Source organism: Hylobates moloch, unplaced genomic scaffold, assembly GCF_009828535.3.
Source record: "Hylobates moloch isolate HMO894 unplaced genomic scaffold, HMol_V3 SCAFFOLD_11, whole genome shotgun sequence".
Classification (NCBI taxonomy): Eukaryota; Metazoa; Chordata; class Mammalia; order Primates; family Hylobatidae; genus Hylobates; species Hylobates moloch.
Window position 1 is genome coordinate 42,362,954 of NW_026652286.1, and position 24,450 is coordinate 42,387,403.

The window sequence follows — 24,450 nt, forward strand, 5'->3', positions numbered from 1 at the left end:
CCTCACCCTACTGTCCATTAATATGTCCAATACTTGAATTCCTATCTTTCAAACGAGGCTGATATCTTTTTTGTCTAATATCAATTCCTAGTGCTGAAGTATCTTTACTCATTATCTGAGCTCCAAAGAGGTGGAATTAGGGAGTCCCCTTTATTTGCAATGAGATTTTTTTTTTTTGTAAGAACAGGAGACATCTTATTGATTCCTACCATAACAGAGCACCTAGGACTGTAATACAAAGAAACACATGCATATTTTACTGCAGTAAAGATAAATGATGACTGATGGTGTTTAGGAAGTTATGAGAAAAAAGATACAGAGCAAACAAAAAGTCATGGGCATCAGCCAGTGCAGGGCTGTGCTAGAGGTTCCTATCTAGCCCAGACGCTCAGCTCATTTGCCTTCCTACCCTCTGCTCTGGTTTAAAATGCAGAGGAGAGAGGGAAACAATGATGAATGCAGGGGAGGGGTTGCCCATTGTGTGCTCTGTAGCCATCTTAGGCAAACTTAGAAGATAAAGAGCTGCTTGTGGCTGCTCAATCTCAGAAGTGAGTCAAGAAGTTTCCAGAGAAGCTTTCCCAAAGCAGAGTCTTAATCATTTTCATGTCAAATGCCCCCACATTTCTTCCCTCTCCTCCTCCTCTTCGGGTCTCCAGAAACCCAACAGTACTTAGTGGGCACGTACCATGGACCAGTCACTGTGTGGAACTGGGGTAACAGCAATGAATAAGCAGACAAAAATCCCAGCTATGAAAGAGCTTAGATTTTAGCAAAGGCAGATAAATAGCAAACAAAATGCAGAAGTAAAATCTATGTTAGATAATGATAAGGACTTTGAAAAAATAAAACAGAAAAAAAGAGAGGTAGTGGGAGTGGGGTAAATTCTAATTAGGGCATTGTATTAGTTTGCTAGGGCTGCCACCACAAAGCGCCACAGACTGAGAGGCTTAAACAACAGAAACGGATTCTCTCACAGTTCTGGAGGCTAGACCTCTGATATCACGATGTTGGCAGGTTTGGTTCTTTCTGAGTCCTTTCTCCTTGCCTTGTAGATGGCCCCCCGTTGTGTCTTCAGTTGGTCTTCCCTCTCTGCCTGTGCCCTCATCTCCCCTTTTTAAAAGGTCAACAGCCATATTGGATTAGGGCACATCCTAGTGACCACATTTTTTTAAAAAACTTTATCACATCTTTAAAGATCTTATCTTTAAATATAGTCACATTCTGAGATGCTAAGGGTTAATTAAGACCTTGACATATGAATTTGGGGATGTGGAGGCCAACACAATTCAGCCTGTAACAGACATCCAGGGAAGTCTTTGCTGGGAAGGTAGTATTTGAGCAAAGCCTTGAGTCAAAAGAGCTGGCCATGCAGATATCAGAAGAGGGACAGCAAGTGCAAAGGCTGTGAGACACAGGCCTGCTTCATGGGTTTGGAAGTAGCAAAGAGGCTACTGTGCTGGAGGACTAGAAGTGGGGGTGCAAGGAACATAGGCAAGATAGTCTAGACCCTTAGGCCACAGAAGGGACTTTGGCTTTCACTCTGAGTTGGAGGGGGATCCTTAAGGGAGAAATCACATTGCTGGTGATCTGCAAGTTCAGGCTCAAATTCATTGCTCAGCCCAAGCAGAATCCATCAGGTGCTTATGCTGATGGCACCAGGGATGCAAGGCTGAAGGGCTGGAGAAACAATTAACATATTTTTATGGGAAAGATACATCTATTTCTAGAGCTGTTGCTATTATAAATTCTAAACGTTGCCTCAATTCTTGATATTATTACTGTGAACCTTCTTTTTGATGCACTTAGAAAATGTGAGAGGAAGGTTATTTTTATGTCATATGTGCTTTGGTAAAATTTTGTAGGATTTGTGTACTGTGCATTCTTTTATCCTTTTGCTGGGCTAAGAGTGAAGGGGAGAACAGCAGAGATCTGCCTTCCATCGCCTTTGGTGGAGGGGGGGCTATGATGGGAAATCTGCTTCTGACTTCTTTTTTTGAAATCATAGTTAGGGTACCATATTTGCAGGTTATGTAGACGATGTACTTTTCGTTGCCAGAGAAAGAGTGGCCAATCTGTATAATGCCAGTTTGTCAAATCTGAAAATGCTAAAATCAACCAAAACCTATAAAGCTATGAAGAATATTGATACTGTATAACATGTATTGGAGCATAAAAACTTTTTTAAAAGGCAGGTTTATTCTCACATTGCCCATAATAATATTTTGAAATAATACATACGTAATGTTTGTCTATTTAGCCAGAAGCAAGATGGTACTGTGGTAACACCATCGGGTTTGTCGTTCAAAGACAAGGGCCAAGGCCCAGGTTTGCTACATCCTGGCTCTGTGTCCTCGGGCAGGTCATTTAACCTCTCCCACCGGTAAACCGAAGAAAACAAGTCCTCCTCTACTTCCGACAGAAGTATTGGGAAGATCAAGTAAACACATGTCTTCGTGAAGTACTAGATAAAATTAGATATTATCATAATGCATTGCATTGATATTTTTTAGTGATGACACGAGATGGTTTTGGGCTCAGCATTGGCACTGACCTGTGATAATAGGGGAAAGAAGCTTGGATGATAGAGTTTAGAGAGCTGGAGTCACTACCATCTTTTTTTCTCCTTTCTTCCTGGCCTATTCTTGCCGTCTAAGGAAGCTTTAAAATAACTGTTGGAAGATAACTGCTACTCTGTGATTATCTAAGGATGTGTGGACCAGAAAGATTGAGGCAGGAGCAGGTCCCATTTATTTCCCTTTAGAAAACAGTGGGAAAAGGATATTGAACTTGAGTATCATTTAGGTTCACAATACAGGCACCCTTCCTAACTTGTTGCAGGATCCTGTGTCTGGGTCCCCATCTTAGAGCTAGATGTCAATAACTTAGCTGTGAGTTCATTCACTGAACATATTGTTGAGGAATCTGATTTCAAGAACTTACCTGTGTAAGAGACATGCGTTTGCAGGTGGAGCATGCAGAAGTTGGACCTCGGTGTAAAGGTGTGTGTATAAGGGTGAAATTGTGTGGGGGAGTGAGTGTGGTGGTGCAGTGGCTTTGGCAGGAGGTGTGTATCTGGATGCAAAATTTTGTTTAGGGAAGTGAAGGCTGTGTTTCTCTGCAGGTTCAAGGGAGTGTGGTATGAGAGAGTGGAGGGTCTGAATGTGTAATTCATGTTGAAATGTCTTGTCCTTTTTCAGTTTTCTGGGCTAACTAAATGTCTTCAGTTCAGCTCTGTATTTCTGTCTCCTCTAGTCAAGGGGATTGGTAGATGGGGTTATTTATTGACTTTCTGTGATGTGCAGGTGTGAAAACCCAGGTGGCATCCCCTAAGGATTTGATCTGTGGTCAATCTATTGAGGGACAGAGAAGCAGCAGTTGATAATTGAGAAAAAAATGAGCAAGGGAAATTTTCCAGTGAGTTTTCAAGGAAATTTGAAATTAAACACTTAGCCTGTCTTTTCCTCTATTCTGATCTCTTGCTTTTTCACTTCTTTCCTTGTCTTCTTTTTACTTTTTTACTTCTTTTTACTTCTGTGAATCTCTTTAAATTTCCAGTCATTGTTTTTCCACCACAATTCTGTGCTCATGGGATGTTGGGAAAGAGTTATCTGAATGGTGCAGCAAATAATGGTATAACTATACCATTGCACTTCACTTACAAACTCATGTTCCAAGAGAAAAAGAAGAATTTTGTGACGATGATAGCAGAGTACTAAGCAAAGCTTAGGACCCTTCTGAGCATGGCCTACTGCAACTGCCCTGGTGTGTACCACTGAAGGCAGTCCTTTTAGAGAATGACATCAGTGCTCTAGCCAGATCCCCTCATATCCTATGAGTTACCTATTCATCAAGTCCTTGCACCAAGGGTCACATCCAGAAAAGTTTCCTCTCAGGATTAATTACTTCTCTTTCTTGACTTAAGAGTACTGTACTGTCTTCTCAAATTAATTTAAAACCAGCAGACTTCAAAATTTTTATGTGGAAATTCCCTAAAGAATTTTCAAAACACTACATGCTGCTTTAAAAATTTTGGGTTGGAATATAAAAATTATGGTTAAAAGTTTAAATGTAGAACAGGATGTAATTTCCAGTATATTGTAAATATTGACATTTTAAAATGAAACTCATATCTATTTTAAACGTCTCCTATAAAAACTTTCTACTCTAGCAATTTCTAACTTGCCATTGTTCATTAAAAATACATGAACAACTATTGCAAGGACAAAAAACCAAACACCGCATGTTCTCACTCATAGGTGGGAACTGAACAATGAGAACGCATGGACACAGGAAGGGGAACATCACACCGGGGCCTGTTGTGGGGTGGGGAAAGGGGGGGAGGGATAGCATTAGGAGATATACCTAATGTTAAATGACGAGTTGATGGGTGCAGCACACCAACATGGCACATGTATACATATGTAACTAACCTGCACGTTGTGCACATGTACCCTAAAACTTAAAGTATAATAAAAAAAATACATGAACAAGTTTTTCTTAACTGTCAGCAATTTAATATTATTACTTTATCTCATAGTTGGTTCATTACCCCAGATATTTCTTTTTTTTCCTTAAATATATCATTGTAGTCACTCTCTCTTACTTATAAATAATATGTATATAAATTGGGATTAGTTTTATTTCCTGTAACTATAGGCTCAAAATGTTAAAATGTTTTGTTATTGAAATTATTATGAGGATTCATTAATGAAAGCCATATTAAAAATCTTTACATTTTGTAAATTGTTAAACATAGGCCTAAGGTTTTTGGAAATACATATCTTAATGACATTGAGAGAATTTTCTGTTTTCTCCCAAATTACTTCATGTATCCATAAGACAATATTGATGGGACGAGATAGGTTTTACAATCAGTCATTCTTAATTTTACCTATAAACATTTAAACTCTGAGAACACTTATTTACGTAAATAACTTAGTTGAGAATGGGAAACTTTCATTTATGCAATGTAGGAATTAAAGCATAACTGAGAGTAACTGCTGTAATCAGCAACAGTCTTAAGAAAGGAGGTTCTGGTCATATGAAATGCAGAGAAGGATACTCCCACAGCTGGGACCCAGACCTTTGGTGAGAGGTCTTAGCCAGGTGGTGCTAGTATATGTCAGGGACATGATGAAGTTGGTTAAAAGTAGGAGAGATAGAAAATGCAAACTGGAACCAACTATTAGATCAATGGCTGTTGCTGAGGACAAAACAGGTACTTGCATGACACTAACAGAAATAAAATGTGAACAGGAAAAGCAAATCTTTTTTTTTCATAATTGAGATTTTATTGGTTGAGGATCAGTACAGACATTTCAATTTGTACACAGTTCTTAACATACGTACCGAAAATCTAAAAAGCCATGTATTGTAATTCTTTTTTTAAAGTTGTTCCAGTGACTTTCCAGCTTAAAATTTGGAAGCAAATTGTCCTTAAGAGGCTATCAAGTACTGGTATCTTCACATGTTGATAAAGCTGTTACATACGTCCCACCAATTCACAACTGAATAGCATGTATACTACATATTCAAATTTTTAATCTTTCACAGCACAGTAACCAAGTGATTAGGAAAACGGGACTACCACAACCAAAGATGTTACAGAGTACACACAATTCTGACAGGGAGAGCCATGATCAAGGAGTGGTTTTCTTTAGGAAACAATTCTACTAAAAAATAACATGGGAATAGAAGTAATTTAAAATGTTCAAGACATTAAATGCAGGACTGACTCCATATTGTCATTTAATATGCATTGTATTATAGGATATAAAAACTAACCCCCATCTATGGGGTGTTAAGCTGACACCAAAGACAGTCAAAACCTCCCGTAATTCAATAACCCACACTGTTTTCTGGTCGTACCAAAAAATAAACAACCAGCGAATGATTTCACCTCTTAAATAAAGCATTTACAATTAAAAGATGGGATGAGGTGGGATTCCCTCTTTCTTAAAAATGTTTCTAGAGCTACTAAAAAACTTGCATTTACAAAATAGTTGATAATAATATACCTCTGGATTGTACAAGAAGGGAGACAGGGACCACTGATAAGACATGGTGTGTGGTATTAATCAGACTTGACTTCTTTCTCTCCTGCTTCATCAGAGGCTGGACTCTCCTCAGTTTTCACTTCCCTGTTTTCTGCAGGTAAATGTTCTTTAGTTTCTTGGTTAGCCACTTCGGCCTGTTTTCCCTTTGCTCCCCTTTTCCCTGAATATCCTGAAGAATGTTTTCCAACTTGGTTCCATTCTCCCCGTCACTTTCAGGTATACCAATCAAACGTTAAGTTTGGTTCTTTTCACATGTCCCATATTTCTTGGTGGCTTTGCTTATGAGTTTTCATTCTTTTTACTCTAATCTTGTCTTCACCACTTTATTTCATTAAGTTGATTTTCAATCTCTGATATCCTTTCTTCTGCTTGATTGATTTGGCTGTTGATACTTGTGTATGCTTCACAAAGTTCTCGTGCTGTGTTTTTCAGCTCCATCAGGTCATTTATTTTCTTCTCTAAACTGGTTATTCTAGTTAGCAATTCCTCTAACGTTTTTTCAAGGTTCTTAGCTTCCTTACATTGGGTTAGAACATGCTCCTTTAGCTCGTAGGAGTTTGTTATTTCCCACCTTCTGAAGCCTACTTCTGTCAATTTGTCAAACTCATTCTCCGTCCAGTTTTGTTCCCTTGCTGGAGAGGAGTTGTGATCCTTTGGAGGAGAAGAGGCATTCTGGTTTTTGGAATTTGTAGCCTTTTTGTGCTGGTTTTTCCTCATCTTCATGGATTTATCTACCTTTGGTCTTTGATGTTGGTGACCTTCAAATGGGGTTACTGAATGGACGTCCTTTTTGTTGATGTTGGTGCTATTCCTTTCTGTTAGTTTTCCTTCTAACTGGCTCCTCTGCAGCAGGTCTGCTGGAGTTTGCTGGAGGTCCACTCCAGACCCTTTTTGCCTGGGTATCAGAACAGCAAAGATGGCTGCCTTTTCCTTCCTCTGGAAGCTTCGTCCCAGAGGGGCACCCTCCAGATGCCAGCTGGAGCTCTTCTGTATGTATGAGGTGTCTGTTGATCCCTGCTGGAGGTGTCTCCCAGTCAGGAGGCCTGGAGGTCAGGGACCCATGTGAGGAGGCAGCCTATCCCTTAGCAGAGCTCGAATGCTGTGCTGGGAGATTCGCTGCTCTCTTCAGAGCCGGTAGGCAGGGACGTTTAAGTCTGCTAAAGCTGTGCCCACAGGCACCCCTTCCCCCAGGTGCTCTGCCCCAGGGAGATGGGGGTTTTATCTATAAGCCCCTAACTGGGGCTGCTGGCTTTCTTTCAGAGATGCCCTGCTCAGAGAGGAGGAATCTAGAGAGGCAGTCTGGCTACAGCAGCTTTGCAGAGCTGCTGTGGGCTCCACCCAGTTCCAGTTTCCCTGCAGCTTTGTTTACACTGTGAGAGGAAAAGCCCTACTCAAGCCTCAGTAATGGCGGACACCCCTCCCCCAACCAAGCTTGAGCATCCTAGGTCAACTTCAGACTGCTGTGGTGGCAGCAAGAATTTCAATCCAGTGGATTTTAGCTTGCTGGGGTCTGTGGGGCTGGGATCCACTGAGTAGTGGCTCCCTGGCTTCAGCCCTCTTTCCAGGGGAATGAATGGTTCTGTCTCGCTGGCCTTCCAGAAGCCACGGGGGTATGAAAAAAAAAAAACTCCTGCAGCTAGCTCAGTGTCTGCCCAAACAGCCACCCAGTTTTGTGCTTGAAACCCAGGTGGCCTAGGCACCCGAGGGAATCTCAGGTCTGTGGGTTGTGAAGACAGTGGGAAAAGCATAGTATGTGGGGTGGAGTGCACCATTCTTCGGGGCATGGTCCCTCATGGCTTCCCTTGGCTAGGGGAGGGAATTCCCTGACCCCTTGTGCTTCCTAGGTGAGGCGATGCCCCACCCTGCTTTGGCTTGCCCTCTGTGGGCTGTACCCACTGTCTAACCAGTGCCAATGAGATGAGCCAGGTACCTCAGTTGGAAATGCAGAAATCACCTGCCTTCTGCACTGGTCTCACTGGGAGCTGCAGACTGCAGCTATTCCTATTTGGCCATCTTGCCAGCCACTTGCTTCCACTTTTGCAGGAGCAGGTTTAGCAGACAACCACATTGATCTACTCTTGGGCTCTTCTTGAGGCCATCTTCGGTGGAGCTGACCTTCCTTTTGGGCATCCTGGTGGCCAGGAGGGAGCGTGTTGGGTGCCTGTGGCCCAGGTGCACCAAGAGCCTTCGTGAAGTTGGGCTGCTTGGTTGCTGCCATTCCTCCTGCCACTGAGACCCACATCACGGGTGGTGGGAGAACCGGCAGGAAAAGCAAGTCTCTTATCCTTCATTCAGCTTTCCAGTCTCCCTCACTGCCTCCTACTGGCAGAGCCCAACAGGCCGACAGCCCAACTGGCAGAGAAAAAAAATGTAGTCCCAGCCGGGCGTGGTGGCTCACGCCTATAATCCCAGCACTTTGGGAGACCGAGGCAGGCAGATCACGAGGTCAGGAGATCGAGACCAGCCAGACCAACATGGTGAAACCCGGCCTTTACCAAAAATACAAAAAATTAGCTGGGCGTGGTGGCGGGCACCCATAGTCCCAGCTACTTGGGAGGCTGAGGCTGGAGAATGGCGTGAACCTGGGAGGTGGAACTTGCAGTGAGCTGAGATCACGCCACTGCACTCCAGCCTGGGCGACAGAGTGAGACTCTGTCTCAAAAAAAAAAAAAAAAAAAAAAAAAAAAAAAAAAAAAAAAAAAATACAGTCCCAGCCTAAGCATTGTAAAAGCAGCGCATAGAAGGGTGGTTTTAGAACAGAGAGGCAATAGCGTAAAATTCAGCATGTAATCCTTTGGTACATATGTATACAAGTGCGCACTATAACTTGTATCACATTATAGGATTGAGTAATATGAATTATGTATAAAAATCAGAAACCAATTCATTTTTAGACCTCACAACAAATTTTTTCTTTATTAATGTAAGAGAAAATTATATATTGCTAAGAAAATAGAAAGCATTTTTATAAGATTAAATAATATTAAAATTAACTACAATTTGAAAATATTTTATGAAAACACTTGATAGAAATAACTTTTAATTGACTAATTCATAGCTTTTCTAATGCTTATCCTCTCTAAAAAGCATACACACATGCATATGACATAAATTTTTTGTTTGTAAGAGTCATCTGGTAAATTTTGAAAAATATGATACTCTTTTGAAACATTTCAACTATATAATTACTAAATATAACCTTTCAACTGTTTGGAAGTATGTTTCTTTCTAGTAACAACCTATCCTAATGATAAATATTAAATTATAACTTCAAGAAAAACCCAAAATCTTCTTAAGCTGATAGGCAACTTCAGCAAAGTCTCAGGATACAAAATCAATGTGCAACAATCACAAGCATTCTTATACACCAATAACAGACAGCCAAATCATGAGTGAACTCCCATTCCCAACTGCCTCAAAGAGAATAAAATACCTAGGAATCCCACTTACAAGGGATGTGAAGGACCTCTTCAAGGAGAACTACAAACCACTGCTCAATGAAATAAGAGGATACAAACAAATGGAAGAACATTCCATGCTCATGGGTAGGAAGAATCAATGTTGTGAAAATGGCCATACTGCCCAAGGTAATTTATAGATTCAACGCCATCCCCATCAAGCTACCAATGACTTTCTTCACAGAATTGGAAAAAACGACTTTAAAGTTCATATGGAACCAAAAAAGAGCCTGCATTGCCAAGTCAATCCTAAGCCAAAAGAACAAAGCTGGAGGCATCACGCTACCTGACTTCAAACTATACTACAAGGCTACGGTAACCAAAACAGCATGGTACTGGTACCAAAACAGAGATATAGACCAATGGAACAGAACAGAGCCCTCAGAAATAATGCCGCATATCTACAACCATCTGATCTTTGACAAACCTGACAAAAAGAAGAAATGGGGAAAGGATTCCCTATTTAATAAATGGTGCTGGGAAAACTGGCTAGCCATATGTAGAAAGCTGAAACTGGACCCCTTCCTTACACCTTATACAAAAATTAATTCAAGATGGATTAAAGACTTAAATGTTAGACCTAAAACCATAAAAACCCTAGAAGAAAACCTAGGCAATACCATCCAGTGCTATACTTTCTATCTGTTGCTCTTGGTTTCTGAAATTCCACCATGCTTTCTGCTTCAGAAAAGATACCCTGTCAGGCTATACTTTGTACGTAGATGCTTTGGTGTGAATAAGCACCACATATATTTTTCAGAAAACTCTCATATCAAGGGGTCTATACATGCACCCATTCTGTTTTGGAAGGCACTTGGCAGGACCCTATTTAGTGTTCAAAGACTTCAAATCAGAGGTATCCTTATATTGCATACAGAGGCCAAAAAAAAAAAAAAATGTGGAAGACTTTGCAGGTAGGCCAAACAAAGAGGTCCTAAGAATCTGGAATAAAGAAAAAAATATATTCTGAGAAAGAAGGGTAGCGGAGTTCTGAGTGCAGATGGAGAAGCAAAGGCAGATAGAAGGTTGCCTTAGAATATTGCAAATTCCCCTCTTTTGTTCTCTCCTGAAAATATTTCCTGTATTTCTTAACTTTTCAGTAATTCAGCTGTTATATTTCCTTAGGAGTCTCTCAAACTAGACTATGAATTGGTATACTTACTCATTTATACAATTGTCAACCAGGAAAAGAGGGGTGTAGAGCAAGCTTTAGACCTCAGAGTTGCAAAAGCTTTTGGTCCTGAAAGATTTTATAACTGTTTAGTTTCGGCTCTTCATATTCCCATTAGGTAAATTTCTTAGCATCTCCAATTTACAGCAAAGAGTCCAAAACTCAGAAAACATAAGTGACTTACTGAGTACCTCTCCTGGACAAGCCCAGCACTAAGCATAGCACAGCAGGGACTGAATAAGAGTCACAATTGAGTTTTTGGAGCTGGCGAGACAGAAGAACATATAAGATTTATAAAGCTATAATGTAAGGTAGACAGAAAAATGGAACAAAGGAGATACAAGTCTAGATCTGTGAGCAGTATGGGGGAGGTACCTCTTTTAACAATGAGCAGTCAAACATGCATGGAGGAGGGCATTCTTGGACCTCAGTCCTGGAAGATGGATTGAATGGGTGTGTTCATACAGTCTGGGCAACCTTTGGGAGCTGGTGAGCTGCAGGTCAAACTTAGATGACAGCAAGTAGACTGATCTATGTGTCTTGAGGTATAAGAAAGATAATTTTAAGAATTGAGGCAAAAAATATTGAGAGAAATACTGACTATAGAGGGTTTTTGATTCTAGGCTAATGGGTTTGGATTTTATCATTTGATAATGAGGGATCATTTAACAATTCTAATAGGAACAGTGCATTTTCAGATTTGCCTTTAAAATATTAGTTCTACTTCAGAGATGAATAGAGAGAGGCAAGATATTTATTAGGAGGCTTTTATTAAGGTATACTCGTGATATCTTGAGTCTAAAGAGTAGAACTGCAGGTGGAGTGAAATGGAGGAAGGTGCTGACAGAGGCACTTGGAGTTTGGTCTTTTCATCAGCTCTTACTCGGTTTAACGTAGTAGGCAAAGCAAAAGAAGAAATCACAGTGATGTTTAGATTTAAAATCTCAATCTTAGGCATAATGATGATATTGTTCAAAGAGACAGCGAACACAGATGAAAAGCAATTCTGTGGCGTAGAGAAATGATTATTAATTCCATGGCATTTAGGAGCTAGAAACTATTTGGTTATAAAATAAATTATTAAAAACTTACTTTAAGCATTGGAACCAACCCAAATGTCCAACAACGATAGACTGGATTAAGAAAATATGGCACATATACACCATGGAATACTATGCAGCCATAAAAAATGATGAGTTCATATCCTTTGTAGGGACATGGATGAAACTGGAAAACATCATTCTCAGTAAACTATCGCAAGGACAAAAAACCAAACGCCGCATGTTCTGACTCATAGGTGGGAATTGAACAATGAGAACTCATAGACACAGGAAGGGGAACATCACACACTGGGGACTGTTGTGGGGTGGGGGGAGGGGGGAGGGATAGCATTAGGAGATATACCTAATGCTAAATGACGAGTTAATGGGTGCAGCAAAACAACATGGCACATGGATACATATGTAACAAACCTGCACATTGTGCACATGTACCCTAAAACCTAAAGTATAATAATAAAAAATAAAAAAAAATAAAAACTTACTTTAAGCAAATTAAATTATTCAGAGAGCAAAGTGATGCCTCAAGCTAAATGGATAAAAGAATGAAAAAGTGGATGGTAATATAAAAGTCTAACGCACCTTGACGAATGTCTGGAAGATTATCTCCATGAATGAACATCTCCCTGTCCATTTACCTTTTGCCCAGATGAATGGATAAGATAATTTAACTGAGAGACTGTATAGGAGCAGGAAAACTGAGAGTAGTGGAAGTTCAGTAACATGAAAGAATGAAAAGAGGAAATTATTATGGTTCGTGAATAAGTGGTTTCCTCAGGAACAGACCATAATTGTTGAGAAAGTAGTAATTAGAAGAGTTTTGTCTTAGGTCTTGAACAAATTGATACCCATAAATTGATGAAGAAAAGAGTTCAAAGCTTTAAATGTGAGAAAGAGCACAATAGACCCAGGTATAAAGGAGGGCAAAGGGACCTGTTTGCCAGCCAGATAAGCTGAGACAACTCAGGCCATTTGTAAAATCTTGGTAAGAAGGAGAGACAAGGATAAATAATCTGGTGAACTAATGTATTAATGCAATAAAGTATGGGACTAGATAGCATGTGGGGGTCTTAAAATGTTAGGCAGAGACCTTGGATAAAACTGTGTATTTGTCTTCTTTAGAGGATAGTGGCCCTAGAATCTAAGCAGGAGTTCCAGCATGAGAGGTAATTCCCACAACAGCTCAGGGTCGTCTCCTTGCATCTTGACAGGACTCCCAGGGCTGGAGACCTCTCAACACTGGACTTTTTTGCTCCTTGGTGCTCTCTACATTGTCTCCATTGTGGGCAATGCCCTTATCCTTTTCATTATCACGAAGGAACAGAGCTTGCACCAGCCTATGTACTACTTTCTATCCTTGCTCTCAGTTAATGATCTAGGTGTGTCTTTCTCCACACTGCCCACGGTTCTGGCCACATTTTGCTTGTCCTTAAGGGAGATCAGTTTTTATTATTGCATGGCCCAAATGTTCTTTATCCATCTCTCTTCCTTTGTGGAGTCTGGCATCCTGCTGGCCATGAGCTTTGACTGCTATGTGGCCATCTGTAACTCGCTGCGCTATGCCACAGTGCTCCCTGATGCCCGTGTGGTGCCTATGGGCGTGTCCATTATTATCCGCAGTTTCTGCATGGTTTTTCCACTGCCTTTCCTTCTGAAGAGATTACCCTTCTGCAAGGCCAATGTACTCTCCTATGCCTACTGCCTGCATCCAGATCTGATCCGCCTGCCCTGTGGCGACATCACCATCAATAATATCTATGGTCTATTCACTGTCATCTCTTCCTTTGGCCTGGATTCTGCCCTTATCCTCCTCTCCTATGTGCTCATACTCCGCTCTGTACTTGCCATTGCCTCCCGGGAGGAGCGATTAAAGACTCTTAACACCTATGTGTTACACATGTGTGCTGTGCTCATCTTTTATGTGCCCATGGTGTGTGTGTCCATGGCTGCTCGGTATGGGAGGCATGCCCCACGGTATGTACACGCAGTCATGTCCCCTATCTCTTTGTGCCTCCAATGCTCAACTCTGTCATCTATTCCATTAAAACCAAACAGATTCGTCAGAGGCTTTGCAAAATACTACTGGCAACCAGGATTTGAGCAGGAGACTTGTTGAAAAGAAGATATTCAGAGGATGTTTATCCTTATTCCGCAAATTTAAGTTTTCAAACTTGCTTCAACAGGGCATTTTAAATATCCTTTAGGGCACTGACCTTCCATTAGGATTCCTGCCATCAGTTGTTGGATCCTGGCAATAGTCAAGTCTCATGCTAACAGGTTTTGCCAAGTAAACTGGGCTATAATTTTTTTAAAAAGTATTTGCTCAATTTCCTTCTTTTTAAATCCAAGAATATGCATTCTCATAATTAATTCTTCACCTTGTCACAATATGTTGCTATTATCTTTTGTTTAATGTGAATCTTCAGAGAGGAAATTACTGATTACCCTGGATACACTGTCATGATGGGGAAGAGATTCTTTTGCCAAGCATTATGGCAAACAGATATTAGTTAAAAATCACACAAACACACACACACACACACACACACACACACACACACCCCGCAACCCAATAGCTATGCATGCAGCTATTTATTTCATATAACATGCACCATCTACTTAGTGTTTAAAAATGATATGTGTAACTGCATATAAAGTATATTAAATTATTTAAATTTAATATTAAAAACTGGTGAAGTTCATAGGGTAATTTATATCATAAGTTTGTGTGTATAGTAACAAGCAATTAAGAAAATAGTAGAGTAGGAAGACTAGTCAAACATATGAAATACATATGTATGGAAAGAGAGATGTACATACATGTATACATCTATATATATATACACACATACAGGATTAAAGTAATTACTAATTTTTAAAGAAATTCTTTAATTCAAAACATTAATGATTGAAATAGTAAAAACTCTGTGTTGGTAATAGGCTTCAGAAAAGGTGAAATGAAACAAAAAATGTGTTGTACATAAAAAAGCAATTGTTTCGGTGTATTTTCTTGTCAGAGCATATACTTTATGGTTAAAATAAAATAATTTTTTTTCTATTTTTGTAAACTATAATTATTTATCTTTACTTGAAGGAATATGTGACCAATGTAGTGAAGCTTGAGACAGAAGGAGCTGTTTTACCTTATCCTTGTATCTGTGATTGAACACTAAATCCTGACAACTCTGATTAGACTTTGACTTATCTTGTCTCTGTCTCTGTGTCTACGTCACCACTGTTGCTACCTTATTTGGGGCCTTCATTATCTCCTGTTGCTTCACATGGCATTGTCTTCCAAACTGATCTCATCATTTACCATTCCCTTTTCTCATTTTTCTGTGCCACAACTATAACAATCTTCCTAAAGAGTCTATCTGATTATAAAATGTGTCATACCCTTTAGTTTCTTATTGCATAAGAATCAAGTCCCTTAGCACATCTCTTAATATTATCATCACAGCAAGTGTCTATCTTTTATGTCTTATTATTCTTAACCATTTTTTCCGCCCCAAAATAATTTGCTCTATACTAAACGACATGTGATTTCTGAACCAACAGGCTGCTTTATGCTTCTGCAGTTTTGTTCTAATAGCCTCTAGTTAGAAATTCTTCTCCATGCTCATATTCCTGAAAACTGCACATCAGTCTATTCATCAAAACAATATTTATTAAACAGATACTGTGGGCCAGGCACTGACTCAGCTTTTGGGTTATCCACTCTATGAAGCATTTCTAGCCTTTCATTTACTACCTGCCCTCTACCTACTTGCTTCCCTCCCCTCAAAAACTAATAATTTAGATATTCTATTATTATTATGCTAATGTATTTTTAAATGTAGAATTACATCACAGCATTTAGATATCATTTTTTCTTTTCTGTTCCCTGCATATAGTTTTCTATTTGAATTATTAGTTTCTTGAGAAAATGAATTATTTTGTTAATATTAGAATAAGTGCAAATTTTTTGAAAGGTGTATCACAGCCTTGGAAAATTCCAACCTCCTGAGACTCAGTAATTTCTATGTTGATTTTTAAAATGACTAGATTGTTGATTTTTTATAAAGTCTAAATATAATGTATGGAAGATGTTTGATGTCCTGGTTAGCATTCATACGTACTTAATAAAAAAAACTCCTATAGTAACCAGATTTTTATCTTTTAGAGTTTAGCATTGTAAGATTACATATTAAATTTCAATAAATATTTATAGACTGGATAAATAAATTAATGTGACCATATTGTCATTATTCACAAATAATCTTACTTATGGATTGAGAAAACACAAAGGCTTAAAAGTAAATATTACTGAAAATTGATAAAATTTGCCAAATATTATAGAATAATATGAAACTATTAATTTCTAAAAAACTGTAAAATATTTGAATAAATGATTTAATTCTCAAAGAAATTAATTTAGCTCAGAAATATTTTAATCAGAAATTTTATGGAAGAAAATTCCAAAACATTATGCATAGATTTAAAAATAAAATTGAATGTTAAAATGTAGAGATAAAAACAAAGAAGCTGTATTAATTAAAATAGAACATGTGCTGCCAGAACAGATTTCTAGCACAGGATAGCTGAAAAGAATGTAGAAACCATGTAAAAGAATATTTTCAAATAAAGTACACATTATCAAATAGCATTATAGATGCTGACTTTTGGTAAAAACACTAACATATCATGTCATTGTTAAATATTTGTATGTTTGTCTCGAACAAGTATTTCGAGGGATTATCAGAAATTTTATTAGTACCTGGTTAGTAAGACTTGGGAAAATGCATTTTCTGCTTTTCTACAATACATATAAATTAGGTTTGTAATAAACTGAGATAGAAAGAGGACAGATTTTTGGATGAATGCAGGCAACTGAGGGTAACCTGAGAGCTTCAAGGAGGTGAGCCTCAAAGGGAGTGGTCAGATTGTGGTGCCCACTGGTTCCCCACTGAGGTGCTCTTCAAGTGCACCTCTGTGCTCATCTCAAAGGATAAGTGTTTCTCTTTCCTGTCAGAGCCATTTTCTCCAGATGTGGTTATTGGCTGCAAAGGGCACGCCATCACTACTCATGGGGCCCCCAAGAGACTCATCTATCCCGGCACTCAGGAAATTCAGTTGATGAGTTTGGAGATAAGTATACAGCCATGAAACCATCACTACAATCCCTAACATAAACATATACATCACCTCTAAAAGTTCCCTCCCAATTATTTATTTATTTATTTATTTATTTATTTATTTATTTATTTATTTATTGTGATGAGAACACTTAAGATCCACCCTCTCGGCACATTTAAAAATATACAAAATAGTATTGTTAACTATAGGCATTATTTTGTACAGTAGATCTTTAGGACTTATTCATTTTGTATAACTGAAACTTTGTACCTTTTGACCGACACCTTCCTGTTTTTTGATGGCCTGTTAAGTGCTAGGTAAACTTCAGAGGATATTTTACTTTAGCTAGCTAGCTAGCTATCTAACTCTGTAGCATATTAGCAAGCCAATGGTATAGGTAAAATATTATTCTTGTTTTACAGCTGAAGACACTGAAGTGTAAAGAACAGATTAAATAACTTCTCTAGGATAACACAACCAATAAGTCAAAGAACAGAAGGTGAAACTCACATAGTCTGAATCCCAAATCCAAGACTGATGTTATTTTGGGTTGGTGACATCACTGTGAAAAGTCTTACAGTTCTCGTCCTTCCTCTTATTGGCTTGTTCAGTGTAAATACATGAAATACTGATGGTCTTAGTTTAGGCTGGAGACCTAAGAGATACCAAGTCACAAAAGAGGCTCATTCTTTCATCCAGTGACTATCTGTTGGGCACCTAAACACGTCAGATCCCTTCAGCATGTAAGGGAATCCTTGGAGCATGATACAAACAGGCATTTACTCTCTGAGTGCCCCCTTGTGGCCACACAGCATAACAGCTAAGAGTACCTAGGTTCAAATGCTAGTATTGTCACTTGTGTGATTTGTGACTATAGATAAGTTATTTAACTCACAGTGGCTCCATTTTGATATGCAAAATGTGAATCTGTTTCATAATGTTTTCAAATTTAAACGAGTTTATAGAGTTAGTCAACACATAAAGTTCTCAATAAGTATACATAAATGTTATTACTGGGGGGAAATAGTTATAATCCACTGAGATAAGATGTCATGATTACTGTCTGTGGTATCCAAGAAAAGGATTCTCTAACACAGCCTATAGAGCTAAAGATTTCTCTACTGCACATGGACTTGGATTAATTAAGGTAGAAAGGTGAGTAAATCACTTTATGAGGATTTTATATGAGGAATGAAGAGAGGGTTTGGATTGGAATTCGGTTTCATCTAAAAAGAATCAAGACTCCAGTGCGGCCCATGCTACAAGATGGTACTGTGAGGCTGCTATGGATCTAGATACAATGGCAAAGAAACATAGGTTGAATAGGTGTATGTTAGTCACATGTACCTTACCATGTGTGTCATCCAATTTTGCAAAACTTGTGGAAGGAATGCTGATGCTGTTATGCTGATGGTTTTGGTTATGGCAAAAATATTAGTTGTATGCCTAATATTTGCTAAACATCATGCTGGGTGCCTTGAATATATTAAAGAATAGGAGAGATGGTCATGTTTCATGGAATTTACATAATAACAGAAGAAAGGCAATAAATGCATACTTTTCCATTTCTGTTAGATAATTTAATCATAACTCTGCAAGATGTTAGACAAGATCACTACAGAATGTTATGTAAGAGTAGATCCTCATTCAGGCTAAGGGGTTAGGCGGATACATAAGGCAGTAGCATTTAAATAATATTTAATTCCACCAAGAGTTGGTGGATAAATAACTAGCCCAGTGAAGGGAAAGTGCATGGGGAAAAGCTTCCAGGACATGTGAAACAGCATTTTTTAAGGCCTTAAGGTTGGAGTGATCCTTGTATCTTCGAGGAACTGAAAGGAGGTCATTTTGGTTGGAACAGAACAAGAGAACAATGATTCAATATATTCAATATAAAGTTGAAAATGAAGGTCATATTACACAGTGCTTTACAGGCAATATGAGTGTTTGGATTTTATCATGAAAATAGCATGATGAAAGTTGACTTAATATTGATGTAATATGGAAAATGAATTAGAAGAGGGCTGAATAATGTGGGGAAGTCCATTAAGATGTTATTGAAATGTTGATATTTGGGTCTAGAGAGTGCCTGTAGGACTGGTGAGAAGTCAGTGAAATAGAAAAATATTCAGGATTTCGATCCAAAAGGATATAATATTTTTGCAAGTAGAGTTCAAAAGTCAAAAACCTATTTATTGAGCTTACTCCTCCCTTTCTCTGGCCATTTCTAGTTTATCTTTCTGGTCTCAATTAAACTAATTTTCCAGATTATTTTAGTTCTTCTCCATTAAAGTGGTTCCTATTCCTACCACCCCAAACTTATTCTCTAAAGCAAATTAATGCATGTAATTATTTGTTTAGTCTGTTGTCCTGATCACTGTGAGATTTGAGAAAAGGCTTATCCTGTTCACTGTCATACCTGAGCACCTCCTTCAGCGTGGTTTTTTCTGTCAAATATGAGTTTACACTAACCAACACATTGAAATGTATGTGTGATGTTATTAATTTCCAATGAGAAGTAAAATTATTGCATCGGCACAGATTATCTTGTCAACTGGAATAGTAAACACTACCGGGGGAGAAACACATCATAATTATATTTCTGGGTAAACAACAAACAAGAGGAAAAGGCTTAACTACAAATTTCAAAAATTTCGTGTCTTAAGTTTGGATAGATAAATATCAATCTCCAAAAAAACCGATTTATTAATTGGTTAAATTATTAATTTGTTAAAAAACAGTTTATTAAATCATGGTACTCAGCAGGCTAGTTGGGTCTTCTCTATAAACCTGCTTTATTATTGTTGTCCTTCAAGTCTCTTTTGTTGTTCGCCTTTATCTCCTCTTGTAAGTGGCGATTTTATGTGTGTGTGTTGGGGGGAGTACATCTGTTTATAATAATGAATTTTAATTCTGGATTGAAATGAAATCTTTTCTCAACCAATAATTTTATGATATAGCAAGTTGTGTAATCTCTGAATCTCAGATATTTCATCTACAAAAGGTGAATAAAAATACTAACTCATAGATTCTTTGAATATTAAATAATGCATATGAAGATTGTTGTAAGTTTATGGTATGTGCTTGGTCATCAATAAATAGTAATTCTTTTCCGTGGCTTATATTTGTATTAGGTTAAATCAGTCAAATTTCAAATGTTTGGGAATCAGTATTTCCTATAAGGGTGTCTTTTTATGTCCCTTTTCTGATGTCTTGTAATGGAATTAGTGATTAATTCTAAGAAGGCAGACTTAGTTTTCTCATTTCCTAGTAACTACAGGCACTTTCTCGTGCACACTCTATCCCCATTCTCATGCACACATTTACACACACACACACTCATTTTGTAATGTAAAACAATTAAATTTTTTGTCCTGTAATTTAAAACAGTTGTAAAATTTTCAATGAAGTTGTAGTTTTTCATGAAGAAGTCTTTGATGTGTTTTAAGACATCAAATATTACACACATATATTTATAAAGAATTTGAATACTCTTCTGATGCTCTAAATGTGTATGCTTATTTTTCCTTTAAATAATTCCATATTGCTTTCAAGTATGATAAAATGTGTTCATAAGGTTTTCACTGTTAACCAAATGGCCTAACTGTATCAAAAAACCTAGCAGAATCACAGATACTTAGTAAATAAATATTAGTTGTTCTCACATTAACTCTTCAGCCATGATAAATGCAGATAATTTGGGTCTGCATCAGGATAATTATAATTATCTAACACTGTTTGAACTCTGTACAATTTCTAACTCTTTAAATAATTTGTCTGTGCATATCAGCAAGCTTCTTACCCCTTAAAGCCTCCATTTCTTCATTATGAAAGGTTGAATGTGATACAACATGGCCCCGACATTCTTTTACAAAATTTAAGACCCTTATGTTAGTTTCTTAAAAGTCAGACACCCCTCAGAATCCTCAAAAACTCCAGAGTCAACGGGCATTTGCACCCCTTATTCAAGATTTCTTTTCTGGCATATAAAAAATTGGCAAGTCCTTATGATAGTTCTTGTTTAATAAGTGTTTACAATGTGATACTGTTTCAAATATGCCAAGATGTATAGGAATTTGTGTATCATTTTACAAATAAGGAATTTGAAATATGAGCATATCAACTAATTTTCTTAATGACATTCATTTAGACAGGGAAGGAGCTGGTTTTGAATCCAGGTCTGGCAGTAGGGTGGCAAGTTGTATCAGTTTGCCAAAACTGAGGAGTTTCTCCTAATGCAGGACTTTTAGTGTTAAAACCAGTACAGGATGGGGCAAACAAGGATGGTCACCTTACTTGATGACTCTAAATAATTAGGCTTCTATGCGTTGTGCCATTCGACTTCTTGAAATCCATTTAAGTTGTGGTATGCTTACTGGAAAGAACCCTAATCTGAGAATCAGTGAGTATCAGTGGTCTAGGATTCAGTTCATCTCTGTTATTGGCTTACTGAATGGATTCTTCCTGGGCCTCAGCTGTCCTACAAAATGAGGAACTGAAAATGTTGATCACTTCAGGACAAGCCAGTCTTCGTTCTCAATTTCTTTGAAACTTGTAAGTGGGAGAAATGGCAGAGCACAGAGGAGTCCTTCACTCAAGATTTTTTACAATCCCTGCTGCCCAGCTACCTCTTGGAGCCCTTGGACTTAGCAGACCCAGGGGACTCTGAAGATGCAGCTTTATAGAGCTCAGAGCAGGGAGTGGGTACAGGCTGGCAGTGGGGCTGTATGCAGTGTGTGCAGTACTTGGTATTTCTCCCTTCAGTGGACACTTCACTAGCCTCTCTCCTCCCACCTACCAGAGCTACCCTGAGGAGGTAAGTGGGGACCTCATCTCTTCCCCCACAGAGGCCCTCAGGAACCTCCTTCACAGCTTCCAAATCCTTAAGTGATTAGGGTACAGGGATTTGAAGGAGAGGCAGTCTGTGATTTAAGGTAATTTTTATTTTCCTACACTCCATTTCTCTCCCCACATGCACATCCCCCATCTAGTTGTTGGTGCCTGAAATGTCTCTATGCTGGCTTCATGCTTGGAACTTCACTGTGTGGTTCTGAGCATGCACAGCTCTGGCTCAGAGGGGCATCTTCTGAAGCCTTTGTTTGGTGTGAATGCCTCAGTGTGATTAACTCATATGCCAATATTCTCATAGACGGTGGATAAAATGGTGAAACAAAAGAAGGGAACTTTTGATTGGGAAACTGAATGTGGGAAGACAGTTTGGAGATGGGACCAGGAACTTTCAGCCTCTCAATGTCCCTCTTTATCACAACTTTCCTAGTTGCCATTTATTCAGTACATCTTGTGCCAGGAGTCTGAATAAGCACCTTCAATGTTTACTTTGCATTACTCTTTCTATTCTAGAGATGTGAAAATAAGACGTCAGGAAGCTAAGTAAATTCACAGCTTGTATGTAGCAAAGGTGAAATAAAAACTCAGTTATTAGATGCTAGGGGAGCTATTTTTACTTACCTAAACAATTTTACAGTAAAAACATGTAGCTCTTATGTTAATACATTTTTCCTGTTAATAAAACAGTTTATTTGATCAATTTTTTTTTTCTTTTTGAGACAGAGTCTTGCTCTGTCACCCAGGCTGGAGTGCAATGGCGCGATCTCGGCTCACTGCAACCTCCACTTTCCGAGTTCAAGGGATTCTACTGCCTCAGACTCCCGAGTAACTGGGATTAGAGTCATGTGCCACCACGCCTGGGTAATTTTTATATTTTTAGTAGAGACGGGGTTTTACCATGTTGTCCAGGCTGGTCTCAAACTCCTGACCTCGTGATCTACCTGCCTCGGCCTCCCAAAGTGCTGGGATTACAGGCGTGAGCCACCGCACCTGGCCTATTTGATCCATATTTTAACCATTAAAACTAGAACTAGTAATCTCTGCATCCTAGTCTAGGGCTGTATATGCCCTATTACTTGCCTAAGCATTGAGAATAAAATGAGAAGAAACAGACAGTTACAGGGAGTTACAAATTTTTGGGGAAACAAAGATACTAATCAAATAACTAAACAAGTACATAATAAATGCACTAAAATTTAAGGTGTGATAAGAAAAGTCACAAAGAAGAATATGTGTGAGCGTGTACAGCATCCGAAATTATGAGAAGAAATGAAATGAATGGTCAGAATTATTGGAAGGTGACAAGTTCTTATGTGGTCTTGCAGTTTCTATGAGCCATGGTAAGGACTTGAATTGTTATTTAAGTTCTTATTTCATAAGGTGTAAGTGAAGCCATTGATAGGTTTCTAGTAAAAGAGTAACATCACTTTATATTAAAAACAAATAATTTGGTTGCTTTGTGTCGAATGAATTAGACAGAGGCCTGATACTAAGCTGGGTGATCCTCAGGAAGGTTCTGCAGACATTTTGGTTGAAGATGTTGAGGGATGAGTGACAGTTGGAAGTGAGATGGAGAGAGGAAACCAGCGTTTACGATGGATTAATAGACTTGTGAATAGGAGAGGGTGAGAAATATCAAGAATGACTTCCAGGGTTTTCTGGCATGACCACGTGAATAGATGGTGATTGGTAATGAGATGATAACTTTGAAGAGGATAAAACATGATAATTGACATAAAGTTGAATTTTGCACGTTATGTTTGAGATGACAATGAACTCTTACATTTGGAAGTCCAGTTGGAAATTGGCTTCATCAATACATATTGAGAAGAGAAGCCTGGGCAGCAGACATATATTTGGGATAATTGAGGCACAGAGCAGAGACAAGGAGGACATTATGGGTAGACAATAATTTCAATGGTATTTAGTTGTGAAAGTGAATGGAAAATGGGTGATTACTAGGAAGAAATGAGGGGGCAGTTAAGAGGTTTGCTGAAGTTTGTGATTGTTTGTTTCCTAGGATAGTAACTCCCAAAATTGATCCTCGGGGGAAATAAGTGATAATGGGTAGGACATATTTGAATGCTGATAGGAGTGACCTAAATTCCTGATACTCACACTTGGCTGCACATTGGAATTGCCTATGAGTTTAAACACATGCTGATTTGTGAGTTCTACCTGCACAGTGTCAAATTTAATTGGTATAGGTTTCTTCTGAGCAAAGGAATATTTTAATGCATCTTAAAATAATCTGGCATACAGCACAATTTGAGAATCTGTGGTCTAAACAGAGATTAAAACAAAATCCATCTTAAAATATAGAAAGGCAAAACCAAGAGAGTAAGGTGTGGAGGAATGTGACATTCTGGACCGTTGGTGAATAAGTGAGGGGTTCAAGCCACAAGGAAAAGGCAGAGAACTGAAATAATGCTTGAGTGTAGGCAAGAGAGGAGAGTCAGCTTAGAATATAGGCAAAAGATGTCATCACTTGCACAAGACAGAATCAATCAGTGGGTGGGAATATTAAGGAAAGACTTCATGGAGGACATGGTGCACCTCACTTCTGGAATAAACTGATGGCTGTGACCCAGTAGAGAGAAAGGGGAAACCATTTTTCACCATTAAAGATTTGAACCAACGTAAAAAAGTATATAGACACAAGAAAAATAAAGAATAATATCTAAAAATTAGTCAAAGATTTCTGTGGGGAAGAACCTGGAGCTCATGACAGATCTAAGGGTGCT

General features: G+C 38.5%; 1 protein-coding gene across 1 annotated transcript; it reads left to right on the top strand.

The window, feature by feature from the left end:
* Positions 1–12,902: 12,902 nt before the first annotated feature.
* LOC116476241 (olfactory receptor 51I1-like) lies at positions 12,903–13,843 on the top strand. The gene is given in 2 exon segments (XM_032165916.1): positions 12,903–13,737; positions 13,740–13,843. Coding segments are annotated over 2 exon segments (939 nt in total).
* The last annotated feature ends 10,607 nt before the right edge of the window (positions 13,844–24,450 follow it).